The sequence below is a fragment of the Pavona decussata genome, unplaced genomic scaffold, assembly GCF_977016875.1.
Source record: "Pavona decussata unplaced genomic scaffold, jaPavDecu1.1 SCAFFOLD_161, whole genome shotgun sequence".
In the NCBI taxonomy this organism is placed as follows: domain Eukaryota; kingdom Metazoa; phylum Cnidaria; class Anthozoa; order Scleractinia; family Agariciidae; genus Pavona; species Pavona decussata.
This window is the reverse complement of record NW_028145572.1, coordinates 3,318,559-3,340,786: the sequence shown is the minus strand read 5'-3', so window position 1 is coordinate 3,340,786 and position 22,228 is coordinate 3,318,559. Positions and strand designations below refer to the sequence as shown.

The 22,228-nt window shown below is 38.5% G+C and overlaps 2 protein-coding genes across 5 annotated transcripts; one reads left to right on the top strand and one right to left on the bottom strand.

The window, feature by feature from the left end:
* Window positions 1-24: 24 nt before the first annotated feature.
* LOC146464839 (xaa-Pro aminopeptidase 1-like) lies at window positions 25-12,686 on the top strand. Of its 2 annotated transcripts, none has more exons than XM_085129184.1 (24): window positions 25-145; window positions 437-565; window positions 676-739; window positions 947-1,051; window positions 1,385-1,425; window positions 2,036-2,087; window positions 2,198-2,220; window positions 2,902-3,028; window positions 3,613-3,708; window positions 3,941-4,022; window positions 4,470-4,626; window positions 4,916-4,960; window positions 5,423-5,509; window positions 5,935-6,044; window positions 6,996-7,073; window positions 7,927-7,998; window positions 8,101-8,161; window positions 8,711-8,780; window positions 9,082-9,186; window positions 9,815-9,886; window positions 10,817-10,893; window positions 11,010-11,057; window positions 11,643-11,693; window positions 11,890-12,686. In XM_085129184.1, the coding sequence occupies exons 2-24, from the start codon at window positions 452-454 to the stop codon at window positions 12,007-12,009; spliced, it is 1,857 nt and encodes a 618-aa protein (XP_084985310.1). In that variant the 5' UTR covers window positions 25-145; window positions 437-451; the 3' UTR covers window positions 12,010-12,686. The 2 variants fall into 2 exon arrangements, with proteins under 2 accessions (XP_084985310.1, XP_084985311.1); XM_085129185.1 differs by lacking the exon at window positions 25-145 and adding an exon at window positions 170-243.
* A 305-nt stretch (window positions 12,687-12,991) lies between these two features.
* On the bottom strand, window positions 12,992-22,092 carry LOC146464838 (uncharacterized). 3 transcript variants are annotated; one of them, XM_085129186.1, is made up of 5 exons: window positions 22,062-22,092; window positions 15,214-15,312; window positions 14,296-14,468; window positions 13,578-13,676; window positions 12,992-13,238 (listed from the first exon to the last, which is right to left on the bottom strand). In XM_085129186.1, exons 1-5 carry the CDS (start codon window positions 22,075-22,077, stop codon window positions 13,134-13,136), a joined length of 492 nt encoding a protein of 163 aa, XP_084985312.1. In that variant the 5' UTR covers window positions 22,078-22,092; the 3' UTR covers window positions 12,992-13,133. The 3 variants fall into 3 exon arrangements, with proteins under 3 accessions (XP_084985312.1, XP_084985314.1, XP_084985313.1); XM_085129188.1 differs by lacking the exon at window positions 22,062-22,092 and adding an exon at window positions 18,487-18,600; XM_085129187.1 differs by lacking the exon at window positions 22,062-22,092 and adding an exon at window positions 16,544-16,703.
* Window positions 22,093-22,228: the final 136 nt, after the last annotated feature.

The following is a 22,228-nucleotide window of genomic DNA, read 5'->3' as shown; positions in this document are numbered from 1 at the left end:
ATGTCCAATCTATCTCGGTTTACCGAATAACGCCTGTCTCTTTTGGTCAGTTTCACGCGGGCACAAAGAGGAAATGTCGAAAATCAGCCTTAAATTGAGCTAGTAGAGCGCTATAACACATCAGGAATCACAAGAATATCACGAGGTAAGTGATGATGTTAGAAAAGTTCATTGTGAGGTTTGAGCGGTGGAGAAGTAGGCTTAAACCCCCCAACTCTTTCCACCTCATACTTCAAATTGCTGGTATTTAATTTTTGAGCCATTGTACGAAATCTTTTATTTGTTTTAATTTTCTTTCGCTTAGAACTTAACAATGGAGGCGTACGGGAGAAAAAACAGCAAAAATGATCACCACAGTTTTGACCCAAGCCGTTAAAATCGGCCATGACCCAGCCCCCTTTATATTCATTTGACTTTTTTGTGCATTTGTTTCTAGTCTTGGTTTTGTGCAATGGCAAAACAAACTGGACATCTGTTACGCCAGCTCAGGTCATTGATGAAAAGTAAACATCAACTGAGTGAAGCCGTTCAAGCTTATATCATTCCTTCTGGAGATGCTCATCAGGTTAATTTAATAATAATATTGAAGGACTAAATATGTTTTGAATAGATCATTTTCCTCTCTTCATGCTTGGAACAAGCTTAATAAAATGTCTCTTTGCTTTTATTTTCTAGAATGAATACCTTGCATCATGTGACTTAAGGAGAGGATTCATTTCTGGTTTCAGTGGCTCATCAGGTATAGTTAGGAGAAATTAGCTCTGATTTCCTCAACATACATAATTATCATTAATTTAACTACATGTATGCATTGTCTGTGTATTGTACACTTAATGTACCCAGATATGATAAATTGTTCGTTTGATTGAATTGGGGGCACAGGAACAGGATTTTCCTTCTAAAGTTTCTGGATTTCCTTTTAAATCTTTGATTTAATATTTTGCAGGTACCGCTATTGTCACAGACACAAAAGCAGCACTGTGGACAGATGGACGTTATTATCTGCAAGCCGAGAAACAGTTAGATTCAAACTGGACATTGATGAAGGAGGGTAAGTACATGTACATAAGTTTCGCATGCAACACATGGTCATCCTGTCATCTTTTATCTAATGTGAACTTGTGGAATAATAATATCATTGATTTATATGAAATATATATATATTATATTTCATTTATGAGAAGTTCTGTAATCATGGAAATAAAGGTGCACTCATTTAATTTCTTGTGGACAAAAGCACAGAAGCTGACTATTATCCTTTGATAAGAAAAATATTTTGATTTCGAAAGAATTAAAAAGATGAAAATTTAAAAGGTAGTCAGGTTTTTGGTTTAATAATATTGATTTACTGATCAAGTCAACATATTTATCAATGCTATTTCAGGGTTACCTGACACCCCTACTCATGAAGAATGGCTGATTAAGGTATTGTGTTCTCCACTAACCGTTTATTATTAGGTTACACATAAAATATACTATAAACTATGTATTAATTAAAATAGAAAGGAAATTGGTGTAATCGTCCCTCTTTCTGTTGGTCTCCTTATGACAGACACCCTTTCTGAAAAGCACTGGATTCCCTACAAGGAGTTTTTTTTCCCAAGTTAAATGCTGCTTAAATTTCACCACCTATTCACTGCTTAAAATGAACTGTTTTTTCAGGTTTTGGTCATTTACCAGTCATCTTCACTGTGGTGGCTAGTTGATTCTATTTCTGATCATTGGCTTCTAATGCTTGTCCTAAAGGCATATTGTATAGTAAAGAACTTGAAACAGTCTTTTCAGAAATTTTGATTACAAGTGCACAGTTTGCTTACACTTAATCCACAATATTAACAATACGTAAAACAGAGTTAAAATCATGTGAACTGTGTATGAAAAGTCTGATTCATGGAAGACCGTTACAGTTATGGATGCAATTTTTACAAGCAGTTGTGGAAAAAAAAGCCTGGAAAAGAACAGTATATAATTTATCTAAAAACTAGGAAGGTTGAAATTATATAGATCATTGATTTTTTGTGTGTGTCTGTTGAAGGTGTTGCCAAGTGGATCAAAAGTTGGAGTTGACCCCTGGGTGATTACGCATGGTGAGTACTGACCTGCCTATATATCTTTATATATAATGTCAAATTAAACAATCATATCCATTCTTTAATAATAATTATATAGAGTACTATTCTTTTGTATGTTCTTTCAGGGAAGTGGTACAAGATGTCTCAGGTAAGTTTTTTGTGTCTTTCCAGAAATTTTTTTTTATAGTTTATAAATATATTTTGACAAATAGTTTACAATGCTTTACATATTATTATTATTATTATTATTATTATTATTATTATTATTATTATTATTATTATTGTGCTTTAAGTATTACACTGCAATATGTAACACTACTCTACAGCATTTCAGACTAATACATTACAAGACGTCTAGATAATACTGAAAAAATACAGAATAGTTAGCACTTACATGTACATAAAAATATTATGCTTAAATAAAGAATACTTGCATATATAACATACTTACATTAATAAATTTTATTCCAGAAATTATCAACCCTCTCCCTACCCCCCGAGAAGATTCCACTGCTCTGGAAATACCAGTTTTAAGGAGCTTAACATTTTCCTTCAAAGACTTGGTTTTTTGAGACCGCTCTTCCCCCTACTGGAATTTCTAGTGATCTTAAGCTACTGTGGGAGTATGGTTGTTTTACAGAATAATGGACATCCACTAACTCTGAAACATTTCACTTGTTGTTATGTCCATAACACTTCTATAACAAACAACATCTTTCAGTCAAAATCATTGTTTTTTTTTAAATTTTATATGTAGTTAACATCCGTCATTAGTTGGATGTTAATGCCTTGTATGAGTGAAATTCTTTGTTTTTTTTCCTTTCTGTAGGAACTGTCCTCAGCAGGAATATCTTTAGTGTTCACAGAAAAGAATCTCATTGATCTAGTTTGGGAAGATCATGGCCGACCTCTCCCACCCACTGAGGGACTCATGGTGCTGGACATCTCATATACAGGTTATAGAATTACTGAGCTCTCTGTTGTTTTAGCTGGCACCTTGCTTTCAGTATGAAAAGTGTGGTGTTCCTGTGGCTTCTCCGTATGTGCGAGAATTGAGTACTTACTTATGATATGACTCCTGGGTTCAAACCATTTACAATTGAGTACATGCACACTCACTGGCCAAGACATAAAGGCCTGTAAGATTTTCAAGGAACGACCAGCAGGTTTTTGGAAATAAATTCACATATTACAATGTAGGTCTGTTCTTATTAATTTTTTTTTTTTCACATTATTTTGCCCTTGAGGTTTTCCACATGCATAAACTGAGTGCATAATTAAATCATGACCAGGATCCCAGTATAGTGAGATGCTGTGATGCATCAATAACTATCCAGTGCTTAACATTAAAGTTGCTCCCTTAAGACAAGTCTGTATAAAGAATTTGTTTAAAATGTCAGCAGTTGTTTGTCCATACTAAGAATTAAGAAATCCCGGTTTACACTATCCTACTTACATCTTCACATCATCAAGAGTATGCAGTCAATTCTCATAAAGTATTAATCAGAAAATAATATACAGGTTTATGAATTATCCTTAGGAAAAAGTTGGCTTGATAAAGTAAAGGACGTGAGAGCAAAACTTGCAAAAAAGAAGGCTGATGCATTGGTCGTAACAGCACTGGATGACGTTGCTTGTAAGGATTTATTAAAAATACAGTATGATAAAATAATCTCTGAACTAATTCTGTCCAGTTTTTGCTTTTGCTATTAATAGTCTTAGTACACCTCAAAGCTTTTTGTTAAAAAAGTGGCCATGTTATCATTCGTGAGCACGATTCTTCCTAATTTTCTCCATATCTGTGGCGGTACAACTGATATTCTTTAAGTCTAATCAAATATAATATGAATTCTAATTTTTGTTTCCAGGGCTATTTAACTTACGAGGTTCTGATGTGGATTACAATCCAGTCTTCTTTTCTTATGCCATCATTAAACAAGATGAAGTAATGTAAGTTGCTTTCATTCTTATTATATGCCTTTGACTGTTTGCATGTAGCATTCGTATGCTTATCTATCTATTTCTGCTTCACAATTGAGGAAGAAGTAGTAGCAGTTCTATTCAATTCTGAGCATTCACTTAGCTCTAACAAGATATTACTGTTTGATGAAACATACATATTTGTAGAAGTCCTCAGAAAAAAGGAATTGTTCACCACAGATAAACTTTGTTGATGTGTAAAGAAACTCTGCCAACTAGTACTATAAAAATGTATGATGAAAAGTTAAGAGAATTAATTGAAGTTGCATGTTGATACTGGGACTTTAAAGGGATAAGTACACATGGCCAGGAGTTGTTCATCTGTAGCACATCTGTTTGCTTCTTCCTCCAGAAACTGAAAATGCTTGTTAAAACAAGCTGCTTTACTTTTTACTTAAATTGTAAATGTGCTTGCAGTCTGTTCATAGATGTGTCCAAAATTGACAAAGCAGTTTCCAAACACCTTGGCTTGGACAGTTCTAATGATATCAGTGAGACAAAAGTTACTGTTTGTCCATACGAGGGGATACAGGATGCTGTTACTGAAGCTGCTAACAACGGAGCTCGAATTTGGGTATGAACTATTCTGGTTTCTGCAATTGTATACAATTTAAATTGTTCGAGAGCAGCAAAATAAGCAGAACTATGAGATCTTGCCAGACTTGCTAACATTTGATAACGGTTGCCAAAAATGATTCTGATTCCCTTGTCAATTCTAGAATTAAATCAGTATGTGATGTAAACAAAATTGAGAGTTTATGTTATCTTGTTGTGTTAGGTGTCAGGTTGTTTCACCATAAATGCTTTGCTTCATAATCTAACTGAATTAATTTTGTTTGGTTTTGTTTTTGTTTTGTTTTCAGATAAGTTCATCTTCCAGTGCAGCATTAGCAAGACTTGTTCCAAAGGTACATTACAACAAACACAGCCATTAATTTTGATAATTTGAGGAATTAGAGCAAAACTCTTATTGCACCTTTCAATAAATATATACAAAAAATGGTTTTGTTTTCTTAGAGGTCCACTGCAGTGATTGACAGCAGTGAAAAGCAAAACGGTTGGTTGAATCGTGAACTTCAGAGTCCACATGTTATTGAAAGGAGCAGTAAAACACCAAAATAGGGACAACAAACCAATCAGATGCATTTGATTCAAAATTGCAAATGGCAAGCTGGTCTCATGGCCTACTTGACAAACAGAGCAAAACACTTCTAAATGACACAGAGTCTAAGAGCTACTTAATTCTGTATTCAGACCTCAGTGTGCAATGAGTCCAGCTTCAGAATTTTGAAGCAATCTTTAGATGAGCTGCTCTGTGAAAGCATTATGGAAGGTCTGGTTATGTAATTTTTTTGTTGTGTTAATTGTAGGGTCATCTCATTTCTGATCCATCTCCACTTGCTCACAGTAAAGCAATCAAGAATGCAGTGGAAATTGAGGGCATGAAACAAGCTCATGTGAGTCATTATAATTTGGACCAAGAGGAAAATGATTGGGGGTTGAGAGTTATAAGGGAAATGGGGTGAATGGGGGCAATCAATCCTTGTGCTGTAGTAGGAAAGAATGATCCTCTTCAGTTTACAAAATAGAGTAGTGACTGACATATCCTGGAGTTTGATCTGTTCTTCTTGTAAGGAAATTTTTTTTCTCATTCTGTTGCTACTAATTTATTTTAATTTAGATATGAATTTTAGAAGCCTTTATCAGTATTTTTGTGTTCAGATTGTATTGCAATTAAATTATATGAGCTCCAGTAGTTTTGTGTGATGATAATTTTCGTGTGAACTCACACGATATACAGATATACGAGATGTAGAAACTGTATCAGTATCTCGTGTTCTTCGTGTTCACAGTGTGATTTATCCAATTGATTTCAATTCAGATAAGAGACGCTGTAGCTTTGTGCGAGTATTTCTCGTGGCTAGAACAAGAAGTTCCAAAAGATGAGCTCACTGAAATTACTGGTGCAACTAAACTTGAGGAGCTAAGAAGGTAAGGAAATTGAAGATCTTTTTCTGATGTTATTACCTGCATGGCTGTGCTGTTGTGTGTTACATTGTAAATGCTTTTTTTAGACTCTGTGGTAAATAAAGTTTGTTGTTGTTGTTAATCTCGCCTAAGCACTAAGCACAAATTAATTGGAGGTAGTCGCACAAGTGTTTTGCACTTTAACGCCATTCTTTTCATAGCTAGAATCCATAACAAGGTGTATTTAGTTACTGTTCCCTCTGAAGAATTTTAATTTTTGCAAGTCTCTCTAGACTGCGAGTAATTTCTTTTCTCGGCGCTGCGTGTCCTCGCGGTAGGCTATTTTCCCGCTCGTTCGTGTCTTGCGCTCGCTCTACCATCCCTAAGAAAAATAACAGACTAATGACAGTCTAGTTTCGTCATCCTAGGGTGAGTATTAGTTGACGTCAAATTCTACTTTTAGTAAGTGAGGTTACTCACTTACTAAAATGTTTGGTGTAGGATATAATTTTGTGCCACTCAGTGTTTCAGTACACCACGAATACTCCTTTATTTTTTTTAGGGCCGGATAGTAAAGCCAGTGAAGCACGCGAGTGCACGCGCGCAAAAATTGTCTCCCGCGAGCAACTACTCATACTCAAGTGTATTACTGATTTGGATATCGCATTTGGATATCACACACGTAGATTCGTCTTTGTTCATCAACATTGTAGGGGGGAGTGGAACCATATCTAGATCTCCATTCCCTCGCAACCTCCCCCCCCCCCCCCTTCCGCGAGTGCGCGCGAAAATTGTCTCCCTCGAGGGACTTCTCATGCTCCAGTGTATTAGTGATTTGGACTCCATTTTTGTTATCGCTTCCTTTGCTGGGATGATTTCGCTCGTTTGCCATACAAATTGTGTAGTTACGGCGTGAAATATTTCCTCTCATGATATGAAAAGTTGGATTCTTAGTTTTATTTGTCTTTATTGCAGGGAGCAAGAAAACTTTGTCAGCTTGAGTTTTGAAACCATTTCAGCTGTGGGCTCCAATGGAGCTATCATCCACTATAAGTACTGTTATCAAGAATGCATTGGTTTGTTTGAAAACAGGCTTTGTTAGCGAAGCTGGTACCCGCAATACAGAGACCGTGTTAGAACTAGATAGATACAAACTATATTTCAATTAAAACTGTTTTGAAACTGATCTAAATCATTAAAATTGATCCTATAAAAACTTGTTAAAAACTAAATTTTCGCCAATCTTCTGTTGCCTTCGTCAGAGTTTGAAACAGTGTCGTTTGCATAATTTACGGTTCTTATTTGCCGCCTGTCTCCAGGGATGGAATGCAAAGCTTCCAGAAAAAGGCGTTCTTGCCTGTTGTTCACATATCTTTCTAGAGGTTCCAGTTGACCTGCAGCCTTCAAAAGCTCTTTTTTAATGGACCCCGATAACCTGCAACTGCGTTTTTTCAGGGTGGGAAGCATTGTTCTGTTGTTCGTTTTTTTGTCCTTGTCTTTGTCTCTTGTGTCTTTTGCACAAAATACATACTGGATACTAGAACTGGATGCAAAAGTATTTTGGAAGTGCAGATGATGTAATGTAAAGTGGAACCTTACCAGTATCAAATAAGTTACTGCTCGAATTGGAAACGCATGCGCACTGTGAATCGTGCCCTTACATCTTTATAGAGAGTGTTCACATGACGCCACGGCGGCCATGTTGGTGTCCCAAAACAAAGAAATGGCGGCCATGTTGGTGTCCCAAACTAAACCTCTGGGAATTGAACTCTATTTTTATGCAAATACTTTCTTTTGTTTCAGTAAACCAATATGGCCGGTAGTCACGTGAATGAAAATGCTCTATATATATGAAAAACTGTTATAAACATTCCATCAAGGTGTATTATATTGTGTTCAATTGCAGACCAGCTGTGGAAACTGACCGGGTGATATCTAACGAAGAGCTGTACTTATGCGACTCTGGAGCGCAGTTTAAGTAAATATACCCTTGCTTATGAATTTCTGACGTTTGAGCTTACATTTCAGGGCATTTTGACAATTTTAACTAAGACGATAAAGGCCTCTTTTTGTAATCTAGAGATGGCACCACTGATGTAACAAGAACATGGCATTTTGGAGCTCCTACTAAATGGGAACGGGTGAGCAACTTGTTAAAATAACAGTTTTAGTTACTTCAAGAGCTAGGGTGGTTTAGTAAGCGTTTTTCAAACGGTTTGCCGGAGAAAAAAAAATTTGTGACTATTGCCAGCCGTGTTGCGCCCTACCTAGGGTACCAGAGGTGAGTTGCATAAGTTAACGTCCGCCTGATTGCTAACGCCGGCCGTCAGATTAGTGATTTTGACACAAATGAGTATCTGACGTTAGCAGTTACGTCCGACATCAAGTTTTATTTAACTCGCCTTAGATTTTTACTCCGTTTTTTCGAAAGCAGCCGGCGAAACGAGGCGATAGTGGTTTGCGCGTCGCGGCGCGCACGTTAGAAAGGTCTGACACCTAGTACGGTTGCTCTTGGACCCTGCAGGAAAACCCTGCGGCCGTCCCTTTGCGCTTACCCTCCCCCCCCTCCCCCACCCCATCTCAGAACAAAGAGTCTTGATACCATGTTGCTTTAAAGGAAGACAACAGGTTGCATAAAAGGATAATTTCTTGCTCTGTTTGTTTTTTTTTTTTTTTGTTTTTTTTTTAAGGAATGTTTTACTCGCGTTCTCAAGGGCCACATTGCACTTGCGAGGGCTGTTTTCCCAAACAAAACTACAGGTAAGGCCCGACCCAGACGGCGTATTTCTGCCGCTTAGAATTCAATTTAACTAATTACATTCGGGAGAAGTTTGCCGCTCAACCGTCCAAATTAGGCAGCGTCGTGAAGGTCGAATAAAGAAATTGAGACAATTTTATCAGGGAGACATCGAAACGTATATTTACGCTGACTTTTATTCTTCGAATGTGATTTTTTCCCCGGTAACGATAACGTGCAAGACAGTGTATTTCACAAGCAGGGACGTAAGTATTCTTTTGTCCAGCGGCTTGTGATTGTGAAGTCTCCCTTGTTCCTTTACAGGGCACAGATTGGATACTTTAGCTCGCATGGCCTTGTGGGATGTCGGGCTGGATTACTTACATGGGACAGGGCATGGGATTGGCTCATTTTTAAATGTTCACGAAGGTGAGTTATGTCATGGCGTTCGTGTACTCATACGTGCAGAGGTTGGTTAAAAACAAGTAGTGTTTTGTTTTTCTCAGAGTAGGGCAAGCAAAACACGCGATCGCACGCGAATTTCGCTTCTCATGAGGAGACGCGACGCGCGGGATTTTTCTCTTAAATAAATAAATAAATAAATAAATAAATAAATAAATAAATAAATGGGGACACTTTCCAAATCGAATTGGAATTTAGAAATGTTGGGTTTTGAGGAGACGGGAAAACCGGAGTAGCCGGAGAAAAACTTCTTGAAGCAAGGATGAGAATCAACAACAAACTCAACCCACGTATGACGCCGAGTCATATCCCTAAGAAAAATAAGTCACTGCTCTTAGTCTGAAGGTGGGCTGAATGACAAAGACGGCTAAAAGACAGTTTCTTAACACTTTATCTTTCCGGGTCATTCCAATGAAAACGTTGCTATTTGCTGTCTTTTCTCCAGGGTTTGCCGTTTCTCTCGACTCGCTAAGCCGCTGCACTAACTCGAATCACAATTCCTTTTGCACTTTTCTCTGGCAAAGTCTTAACGCCAGACAATTGGTTTTATAAATCAACCATGGGGTTTATATTGCATAAACTTTTATTACTCTAGGCCCACAAGGGATAAGCTCCCGAAGCAGAGAAAACGAAGCTCCTTTAGAAGCTGGCATGATGGTCACTGACGGTAAGTCCAAGTTAACTACTTTTAATACTGGTTTTCGCCTGTATATTCATCCGTGAGGGTTACCTTTCAAAGTAGTGAATGCTATTGAGCTGTATTTTCCTGTCGTGATCTTGATTACTCTGCACGAGTAGGTTCCGACTTTTGAGCCCGAATGAAAACTTTAAGTGTGGCCATACGAATAAAATCTATTGAGCAGTATTTTGCGGCGGCGCTGTTTGTTTTCTTCCATTCATTCATTCATTCAATCATTCATTCACTCACTCACTCACTCACTCACTCACTCACTCACTCACTCACTCACTCACTCACTCACTCACTCACTCACTCACTCACTCACTCACTCACTCACTCACTCACTCACTCACTCACTCACTCACTCACTCACTCACTCACTCACTCACTCACTCACTCACTCACTCACTCACTCACTCACTCACTCACTCACTCACTCACTCACTCACTGACTCACTAACCCACCCACCCACCCACCCACCCATTCACTCACTCACTCACTCAGTCATTCATTCATTCATTCATTCATTCATTCATTCATTCATTCATTCATTCATTCATTCATTCATTCATTCATTCATTCATTCATTCATTCATTCATTCATTCATTCATTCATTCATTCATTCATTCATTCATTCATTCATTCATTCATTCATTCATTCATTCATTCATCTATTTATTTATTTATTAATTTATTTATTTACTTATTTACTTGCCAAACAAATATTATAAAAAGAAACATTAAAACTTATAACAAGAAAAAAATATGAGGAAATTGAGGAGGAAGCCCGATAGAAGCTAAAAGCTTATAAGTCTTGGGCTTCCTCATACGATTTGAATTTTGGGTGCTGTTGAAGGGAAAAGGTTCATGTTTGTCAAAACCAAAACCGTTTTTATTTGTTTGTTTGTTTGTTTAGAGCCTGGCTACTATGAAGATGGTGCATTCGGTATCCGCATCGAAAATGTCTTGCTTGTAAAACCTGTTGAACTAGAGGTAAGGATAAGTCTCCTATTAAAGATAAATTGTAACTAGTGATTTTGTCCGGTTAAATTGTTCTTCCTCTTTTCTTGTTTGCTAATCTATCATTCCTGGGTTTTATTCTTGCGCAGAACAACTTTAAAAGCAGAGGATATCTTGGCTTTGAACCTGTTACCCTGGTAAGATTTCACCAAGATTGGAATATTCTAGTCTTTGTTGACGCCTTCGGATTTGACTGCAAGTACGACTTTTCCAATCTAGTTTGAGTGGTTTAGATAACCGCTTGTCACGTCAATCTTGTGTCTAGGGTCTCCTTATCTGCTGGGAAACAACGGGAAGGAGCAAGAGTTTTGGGGATGTGACTGATTTGAAATTTGAAAGTCGAACTCATACTCTGATGTAAAGGTTTGATTGAGAGGGGGGAGGAGAGCACGGGAACGAAAGCTTTAGGTTGGTGGTGAAATGTCACAAGGAGACCTGTCTTACAGTGTAGCTGTCGCTCTTTTTTCACCACTCAGTGGTTTGCGCTCTGAAAGAGCTTGACCTCTTGTCAACTCTTGTCGATTCTTTTTGATAGATAAGACTGACTGACTGTCTCTGAGACTGAAGTATTCTAGGAACCACTGTGTCGAGGAATCCTTCGGAATCCTTCTAGTAGAGATCCACTTGACAGGAACTTAATTGTTTTTATAGGTTATTGTGAGAAATCATAATTTTGACTGCTATTTCTATATATTAATCATGATGTCTGCATTGTATTTTAGTTTCCAATTCAAGCCAATCTTCTTCTGCCCTCCATGTTAACAGCCGACGAGGTACATTAGACTGTTTTGATACGTTTCTGTCTTTGTTCAAGCTGCGTAGTATATTGATGGCGGCGAAAGTTATTTGTAGCGTGTACGTTCAAATTGCAGTAAGGCTTTGTTAGGTTAGTCGCTTTTAAGAGTGAGACGTGTAGCGAACGTTGGAGGCTTAGAAGGTTTATTTCCTTGTTTTTGTTCTTCATTTCAGATCGAGTGGATTAACTGGTACCACGGTTTATGCGCAGAGAAGGTTGGTGCCGCGTTAAGAGAGCAGGGACGCACCAGTGCACTAAACTGGCTCCTAAAGGAAACAGTGCCTCTAGGTTGATTGGGCAATCTGTGACTTCTTTACACAGGAAGACTACGGTTTAACAACACTGAAGCGCATATATTGTTTACTTGTATTTGTATACAAAGCGGCTGTTGTGGGAAAGCCCATTACCTTCATTTCAAGGAACAAGAACAGCATATTATGCCGCTGATAGCCAGAGGAGATACAATAAACTGGAGTAGTGAACGAGTTGGCTTGTCTAGCTATATGTAGAACTTGAAACTGATTTTTTGACACACATATTGAGATTTTTTATAGGTTTTAATGCGAAAACTGAACAAAAGCATTTTATTCTGATGACAATGAAGAACATTTTTCTGATAATTGATAGTTTGAATTTTCTTTGGTTTGAGTAAAAACAATTCACTTTTTCATAAACAATGTTTTTGGAAAGAACTGTGTAGATAATTTACCTCTGATTTATTTATGAATTTTTTGCGTAAAACTACATCCGTTTCATAGGCCATACGTGCTCAAAGTACTGAGCGAACTAGTGATTCGCTCATGACATTGCTGGGAGGGCACGATGGTTGATAGGAAACCATGGAAAATTAAAATTCAGTTGGATAGCGAGGGCCAAAGAACACATGTACAAACTGCAGAAATGGATAAACGTATTCGTTTCCTCTGGGCCTTATTGTGAAGCTTAATTTTAATATATCGAAAGAAGGGTACACGCATGCCTATTTATTTCAACATGGTATTTATTGTACGACTGCGGATGTTTGCTAGCGCGTTGGAGTTTCGATCTGATGTTGGGTGGTTTGAACCGCATTGTCTCTCTCCACCCAACAGTGAATCATCAGAGAACCTAACAAAATGTTGAAGCTATCCATAAGATGGGCGAGAGTGCCATCGAGGCACGATAAAGAACGCCTTGGTATTAGAACGGGTGAGTTCGGAGATCGATTGGGAAGTGGAAAAGTAAGGTGCCCAACGGTTAACTCAGACTTCCAATTCCAAGACTTTCGAAACAAAATGACCCAACATTTCCAATTTTATTCAGTATTTCGTTTTTCGTGTAAATAGTACGTTAAGCTTTATAATTAATGGACTGGTACATTTGGTGGCTTTATTTTCTAAAATGTTATGTATTTTAAGGCTTCATTTCTGTATTGTGGTCAGTCCGTGAGATAAACCACAAAGGCAGCATCCATATTGCTCCTCACTCCAGCTGCTAGCACTCCATGCATGATGTCGTCATCTCCCAGGTAGAACAGCGCCACCTGCAATCACGTGACTGGTTAATCCGCATTCTTGAGCAGAGTTCAAATGTTGTAGTAGTCATACTGCAGTCGTTCAACAGCCGTAATGTAGTCATACCATATTCGTGTATAATCGTACAATAGTCGTACAGTAGTCTGTAGTGTAGTCGTACCAAAATGGGAGGGGGGGGGGGGTCATTTCAAGTGAATTACATGTAAATCATCTTTTACGAAAGTTTTCTTGCTTCACAAATTAGAAACGCAGCTCGCAAAGGTTTATAATTATGTAATTTCATAGCATGTCCAGTGTTCGAGTGACTGGGAAGTTATAATCGACAAAAAGGGGCAACAGTAACTTACTCTTTCGTTGTCTTTTGACACAAACGCTTCGGTGTAAGCTTGAGTGGCTTCCTTTGCGTCGTCGCGATTACTCAGCATATCCTGAATGTACAACTCTGTCTTTGATTTAAAGAAACAACGAGAGAATCAATCACTTTTGACACAAAACAAGTCATATTAAACTGGGACCTGTACTGGTATGCGGGGACCCCAAATCTTAATTTTAGCTGGGCTATATTATTGGTAGAATACGGAGATTCACTAACGATCGAGATCCTAATGCCAAAACAAGAGCAAAAAAAGTAATTGGATCCTGATCACATGCAGGTTGTTAAAAGAAATTAATCTGAATATATGGTCTCATCTATTTATATGTGTACCGTATTGCCTGAAACAATATGGTTCTCATGGTTTCAAGCTATTGGCATGGCCCTTTTCTTTGGAAAACAGATGGTGTAAAAGAATTTCCCAAAATGTGGCGGTACTTCTAAAGGTACTCCTCTTTCCCTTTTCGGAATGATTAATTTTTCCCATTCCCAATCTTCCATCAAGGAAAGTCGCCCAGTAATTGGTTTAGGTAGTTAAAGCACGTGTCTGACACGTGCTCCTAGCCACGTGACTGAATATACGTGAGATTTGGAAAAGTCCTTTATGTCAAATAAGAATGCAATGGTCAAGGATCTTCACAGTTATTGCCAGAGTAACTTAGAACTCAGTTGGTTTTAGGTTAAGTTCTTACCATAAAATCATCAGGGTTGGTCATTTTCGTCTTGATGGTGTTAAGATCTTTTAGAGTTTCAAAGGGTCCGTCGCTCATAAATGTCATTTTCCACTCGTTGAAGAAGCGTTCGATGTCATCATCCTTTGTTGTAAGGTATTCACGTAATACGGCCTTGGCCTCCGATTCTAGCTCTGAGGAGAAAAAAAGATTTCCAGGGATTTAACATTCGCTGTAAATCTCACAACTAAACAGCCAAACAATACACAGTTCTCGAAGCGAGTTCCTTTTAGTTTGTGCATCAAAGGGCTCAGCTTGTCGTGACTGGGATACCTGTGCACCAGCTGAAGTGTGGTGAGTGAAATACCTCTGCACCAAACTGGTGTGCTGTAGGTGGGTCCCCTGTACAATAACTGGCATGCAGTAAGTGTGATACCTTAACACCACCTTGCGCGTTCTAGAGTGGATGGGTCTATGAGGTTCTTGCATCAAACCTGTGCGTAAAATGGATGGTTGGGCAGTAGAATACCTTTGCACATACTAGCATGTGATTGGTTCTATATCTATGGGAAAAAATTGCATATGGTGGGTGGTAGAGCTCTGCACAACATAACACGACGAGCTTGGATTGGCTAAATATGTCATTACAAGTCAAGAAAATATTTTTTATTACGGGTGATGAATATATATTGCAAGTCTAGTGTTGGAAAGTAAAAGCTTGGCATCCTTTACAAATCATCTTTCAAACGTTAAACTTTTAAATAACCACGCTTAACCAATGAGCTTAAAATTTTTCAAGTGCTCCCTAATTTCCTGCCCAGTACGATACGAATACGACCCTCTTTGAGTGGTCAACGGCAGTTGTCAATCAAAGCTTCAAATACACTGTATCGTTCAAAACACACTTTTTTCCCAACCTAAACTATCTTGACGACTTACGTTCTTTTGAGGAGATTTTCCTGTAGTAGGTTCCTGTGTAGTATTGGTCGTTGAAGTATTTCTTCAAGTTCGTGACGTAATCAGGTTCGCTGACACTCCCTAAATAAATTAAATTAAATTAAATTTTGCTATTTTGATTGAGGCCATTTTGTTTCGCTATGACCATTTGTGGCATTAATCTTTGTTTTTTCTAGTATATGAATACATGATAGTTTGTTATTTGTCCTTGATTCAAACGCTGTGTAAAGCTCTTTTTGTTCATTCTATCTGTATCAAATATGCAATAGCCTTCGGAGATACCATGCACCCCCTTAAAAGGACCCTGGGACAAGGTTGTGTCGGCGATGCTGTTTTCTGACAAACGGCCCAAACGCGTATGCTGGAGAAAGCGTCAGTTAAACACGCATCTCACAAAAAAAGTTTCACAAATGAATAAGTGTTTCATTGAAATTTCAAAGCGACATTTTGATTGAATGGCAAAATAATATGACAATAGCGTGGTCTTAAAACATTAGGAGCAATGACACATTATTCCTTGGAAGCCCCGTCGTCATGACTGTTTTTGTCCCATCAGGACACCTGCGTGGAATGGGAAGACACGTCAACAGCGAATATGTTTCAAGGCTAGGTACAACGAAACGAATCAAAGTTGAGTCTTTGAACAAGATTAAAGATCTTATTGATCGTTAATTCGAAATGTTTTACCATGTCGTTTTACCGTGTTGATATCCCGTTCTCATTTTTCGTGTTTTACCGTGTTCGTATCATCCCATGCCGATATTCCGTTCTGATATTCCGCTTTGTTTTTACGTTTTGATTTAATTTGTTCTGATATTCCGTATTGTTTTCCAATAAATTTTTCCAGAGATCCCAACGACAAAACAGTGGTTGGAATTTCAGACTTGGATTTTAGATTTGGTATTGTTATTTTTCTCACCCTCCGATTTTTCCCCTGAAATTTCTTTTGAAACATATTTTTAATTTCTCAAACCAGTCCCAGTGGCGCGAGTTTTTGGAGGTGTCCGCCTTGTGGGAAACATTTACTTCTAGTAAATCTTCAAGCAAAACCTGACGATAGACTTTTAGTTTTACACCAAATTTCCAGACTAAGCCACTTGGCCGCTCAAAATCTTTCTGCGAAGATTTCGAGTTTTAACGATTAATTACAAGTTGGCTTATCGAGAGTACACGAGCCTGATTTTAAAGCACAACGGAAAGTAGCGGTTAGAAAGCAGTGCCGCATATCTTCCCAAAATCTAACACAAACAATGTGCGAAGTCTCGATCGTATTGCGGTTAGAAACTGTAATAAAATAAAAATTTCTGTTTACCTTGGATGAACAGTGACGCTGTAAAGAGAAAGAAACAAACAGCCTTCATTTTATCCTTGTTTTGTTGGAGTTAAGAACTCGATCAGTGACTCAATGTAAAAGGTATACCCGTCTGCGGGCGTTGGCCTTTTCTTAATAATATCCCGGCGAGCATTGCTTCCTGTGTGTTGTTTATTCAGCCGACGTGTGCAGCACTGTCACTTTTGTTTAAGTTCTGAACCATTATCATACAAAGATAATCCTAATTAGGCATACAGGTCGGTAGCAGGTGGTAAACTAAACCCAATTTATTTGATCGTGACTTGTAAAGCTCAAACACCTTACAGCAGATAATTTCATATTTACTGTGTAGTTTAGACAGTACCTGGGCTGTCAAGAAAGTTTTCAACAAACATTTGTTGGCTATCTATCACCTCAGATCCAAAGCGCGCTCGTGGAATAATTGTTAAATATATTGATTCTCAACAGCTTCTAAAGCCTGTCTATCGCGATAAGGACATTTCTCAAGTATCTTGGGTTCAATTTCGTCAAATTTGTCAAAGTTCTTGTGGACAGCGCTTTTTTGTCTTTTCAAATGTCTTTGGAATCGTTCTGCAACCGTTACACAAGTTCAGCCAATATAGTATTTTTTTTTCAAGAATATCGTCGAATGGCATACTTTAAATCTTGCCATTTTGATAGAGGCCATTTTGTTTCGCTATGACCATTTGTGGCATTAATCTTTGTTTTTTCTAGTATATGAATCATGGCATGACAGTTTGTTATTTGTCCCTGATTCAAACGCTGTGTAAAGCTCTTTTTGTTCATTCTATCTGTATCAAATACTGTATGCAATAGCCTTCGGAGATATCACCCCCTTAAAAGGACCCTGGGACGAGGTTGTGTCGGAACCCACTACCGCGATGCTGTTCAGTTCTGAGAAACGGCCTAAACGCGTACGCTGGAAAAAGGGTCATTCACACACGCATCTCACAAAACATGTTCCACAAATGAATAAGTGTTTCAGTGAAATTTCAAAGTGACATTTTGATTGGATGGCAAAAAAATATGACAACTAACTTGGTCTTAAAAGCGTTAGGAGCAATGGCACATTATTCTTTGGAAGCCCTGTCGTCATGACTTCCTGTTTTCGTCCCAAGAACACCCGCGTGGAGTGGGAAGACACGTCAACAGCGAATATGTTTCAAGGCCAGATGCAACGAAACGAATCAAAGTTGAGTCTTTGAACAAGATTAAAGATCTTATTGATCGTTAATTCGGAATGTTTTACCATGTCGTTTTACCGTGTTGATATTTCCATTATTATTTTTCGTGTTTTACCGTGTTCGTATCATCCCATGCCGATAGTCCGTTCTGACGGTTCCGTTTTGTTATTACGTTTTGATTTAATTCGTTCTGATATTCCCTATTGTTTTCCAATAAATTTTTTTCAGGGATCTCAACGTCGAAACAGTGGTTGGAATTTCAGACTTGGATTTTAGATTTGGTATTCTCATTTAATGTCACCCTCCCGGCCGATTTTTCGCCTGAAATTTCTTTTGACAAGAAACATATTTTGAATTTCTCAAACCACTCCCAGTGGCGCGAGTGTTTTGGAGGTGTCCGGTCCGCCTTGGTTAGTCCCTTAATGACCGGTCTCGTGGGAAACAGTTAATTCTAGTAGATCTTCAAGCAAGACCTGCCTATGGATAGTCTTTTAGTTTTACACCAAATTTCCAGACTAAGCCACTTGGCCGCTCAAAATTTTTCTGCGAAGATTTCGAGTTTTAACGATTAATTACAAGTTGGCTTATTGAGAGTACACAAGCCTGATCTTACGCACATCGGAAAGTAACGGTTAGACAGCAGTGCGGCGTATCTTCCCAAAATCTAATACAAACAATGTTCGAAGTCTCGATCGTATTGCGGTTAGAAACTATAATAATATAAAAATTTCTGTTTACCTTGGATGAACAGTGACGCTGTAAGGAGAAACAAACAAACAGCCTTCATTTTATCCTTGTTTTGTTGGAGTTAAGAACTCGATCAGCGACTCAATGTAAAAGGTATACCCGTCTGCGGGCGTCGGCCTTTTTTAATAATATCCCGGCGGGCATTGCTTTCTGTGTGTTGCTTATTCAGCCGACGTGTGCAGCTTTGTCACTTTTGTTTAAGTTCTGAACCATTATCATACAAAGATAATCCTAATTAGGCATACAGGTCGGTAGCAGGTGGTAAACTAAACTCAATTTAATTGATCGTGACTTGTAAAGCTCAAACACCTTACAGCAGATAATTTCATTTTTATTGTGTACTTTAGACAGTACCTGGGCTGTCAAGAAAGTTTTCAACAAACATTTGTTGGCTATCTATCACCTCAGATCCAAAGCGCGCTCGTGGAATAATTGTTAAATATATTGATTCTCAACAGCTTCTAAAGCCTGTCTATCGCGATAAGGACATTTCTCAAGTATCTTGGGTTCAATTTCGTCAAATTTGTCAAAGTTCTTGTGGACAGCGCTTTTTTGTCTTTTCAAATGTCTTTGGAATCGTTCTGCAACCGTTACACAAGTTCAATCAATATAGTATTTTTTTTTTGTAAGAATATCGTCGAATGGCGTACTTTAAATCTTGCCATTTTGATTGAGGCCATTTTGTTTCGCTATGGCCATTTGTGGCATTAATCTTTGTTTTTTCTGGTATATGAATACATAACAGTCCGTATTTGTCCCTGATTCAAAAGCTGTGTAAATCTCTTTTTGTTCATTCTATCTCCATCAAATACTGTATGCAATAGCCTTCGGAGATATCACCCCCTTAAAAGGATGCTGGGACGAGGTTGTGTCGGAACCCACTACCGCGATGCTGTTCAGTTCAGACCTAAACGCGTACGGCTGGAAAAAGGGTCATTCACACACGCATCTCACAAAACATGTTCCACAAATGAATAAGTGTTTCAGTGAAATTTCAAAGTGACATTTTGATTGGATGGCAAAAAAATATGACAACTAACTTGGTCTTAAAAGCGTTAGGAGCAATGACACATTATTCTTTGGAAGCCCTGTCGTCATGACTTCCTGTTTTCGTCCCAAGAACACCCGCGTGGAGTCGGAAGACACGTCAACAGCGAATATGTTTCAAGGCCAGATGCAACGAAACGAATCAAAGTTGAGTCTTTGAACAAGATTAAAGATCTTATTGATCGTTAATTCGAAATGTTTTACCATGTCGTTTTACCGTGTTGATATCCCTTTCTCATTTTTCGTGTTTTACCGTGTTCGTATCATCCCATGCCGATAGTCCGTTCTGACGGTTCCGTTTTGTTATTACGTTTTGATTTAATTCGTTCTGATACTCCGTATTGTTTTCCAATAAATTTTTTCCAAGGATCTCAACGACAAAACAGTGGTTGGAATTTCAGACTTGGATTTTAGATTTGGTATTCTTATTTTTGTCACCCTCCGATTTTTCGCCTGAAATTTCTTTTAAAACATATTTGGAATTTCTCAAACCACTCCCAGTGGCGCGTGTTTTTGGAGGTGTCCGCCTTGGTTAGTCCCTTAATGACCGGTCTCGTGGGAAACATTTAATTCTAGTAGATCTTCAAGCAAGACCTGCCTATGCATAGTCTTTTAGTTTTACACCAAATTTCCAGACTAAGCCACTTGGCCGCTCAAAATCTTTCTGCGAAGATTTCGAGTTTTAACGATTAATTACAAGTTGGCTTATTGAGAGTACACAAGCCTGATCTTACGCACAACGGAAAGTAACGGTTAGACAGCAGTGCGGCGTATCTTCCCAAAATCTAATCGTATTGCGGTTAGAAACTATAATAATATAAAAATTTCTGTTTACCTTGGATGAACAGTGACGCTGTAAGGAGAAACAAACAAACAGCCTTCATTTTCTCCTTGTTTTGTTGGAGTTAAGAACTCGATCAGCGACTCAATGTATAAGGTATACCCGTCTGCGGGCGTCGGCCTTTTTTAATAATATCCCGGCGAGCATTGCTTTCTGTGTGTTGTTTATTCAGCCGACGTGTGTGGCACTGTCACTTTTGTTGAAGTTCTGAACCATTATTATACAACCATTAGGCATACGGGTCGGTAGCAGGTGGTAAACTAAACCCAATTTATTTGATCGTGACTTGTAAAGCTCAAACACCTTACAGCAGATAATTTCATTTGTATTGTGTACTTTAGACAATACCTGGGCTGTCAAGAAAGTTTTCGACAAACATTTGTCTAATCAGAACAATTTTCTATTCAGATTTTAACAATAGTCGCCCTATACCTGTATGCCTGTTTCAATATTTACAAGCGCCTCTTTTTGCGGTAAAAATGACTTGTTTAGCAAGCATTGTTCCAAGCATAATACGCTGGTACTATTGTGACAGTTTGTCCATTTTTACTACTTCATTATCAATGAGAATAATTGTTAGTTACAGGAGAATGGCCTTTGATCGAGCAACAGATGTCGCAAAATAGTACGATTTTTAGCAATTTTGGTATGAACTGAAAGCGTACAGATTTTGAACAATTTGGTCTTAAATTATCAAACTGGACATGTTTCACACACTCACTAGGATATCTTGTTGCTAGTTGGTTGAAAAGGGGAGAGGATATTAAAGGGGTCTGGGGCCCGCTCGAACGTCAACGAGCCGGAAAACTTTGTCATGTACATAATATTCGATTTGCCAAATTTCACGATCAATTTGCCTTTCTGGACAAGTGGTAACCTTTGCGACAAGTGGCTGAGAGCTTTTTTGTTCCCGCTCTTAAAGATTCCCTGTTTCAAAGATTCCCGATTTTATAATTAAACATTCCCGCTTTTAAAGATTCCAGCCCCGTTTCAAAAATTACCAAACAGTCTTTTGTAGAAATAACAACATGATAAGGTTTTGCATCAATTGGAAACTCTGGAAAGAAATCCGAGCTCCAGGTGGGATTTGAACCCACGACCCTCTGTGACTAGATCACGCAGGGTCGTGGGTTCAAATCCAATCTGGAGCTCGGATTTTTTTTCCGAGTTTCCAATTGATGCAAAAACTTATCATGTTGTTGTTTCAAAAATTCCTGCTTTTAAAGATTCCGGCCCTGTTTTAAAGATTCCCTGTTCCCGTTCCCCGTTCCCCGTTCCCCGTTCCCCGTTCCCCGTTCCCCGGTCCCCGTTCCCCATTCGTCATTCCCCACTTAATATGCAGGACAAAAATGTTATCCGATCATGTCAATTGTTAGAGATCGAGCAGACTGGAGTAACTCAAGCACTGAATTTCCCACACTGTACACGGATGAAGCTCTGATTAGATCACTTACGACCCGCTAGCTCAGATCAACTTCAGGGAAAAAATTGCCAATTGGGCAAACCTGAACAGTCCATTCGCACTTTCATTTCTTAACTTTTCTGATGAACGTAACAAGACTTTCGGTGTATAACTAAGAAGTAAAGCGTACGGGTTCAGTTGCTGAGCACAACCAAACATAAAAAAGAAAACCATATATAGGAACGACAACAAAGACTGCATATCTGCCATACGTACCTTCGTTGTCCGACATTTTGAAAAAAGCGCAGAGACTGGAGAGGGGAATGACAATCCCCGGGGGCCTTCCGGGGGTACAATATATTTCCCCATACATAACGTACCTCATGTCTGTTAAAACTGGCGGGTAACTGCAACCTCGTTCCCGGGAGGAAGAGAGACCCTGG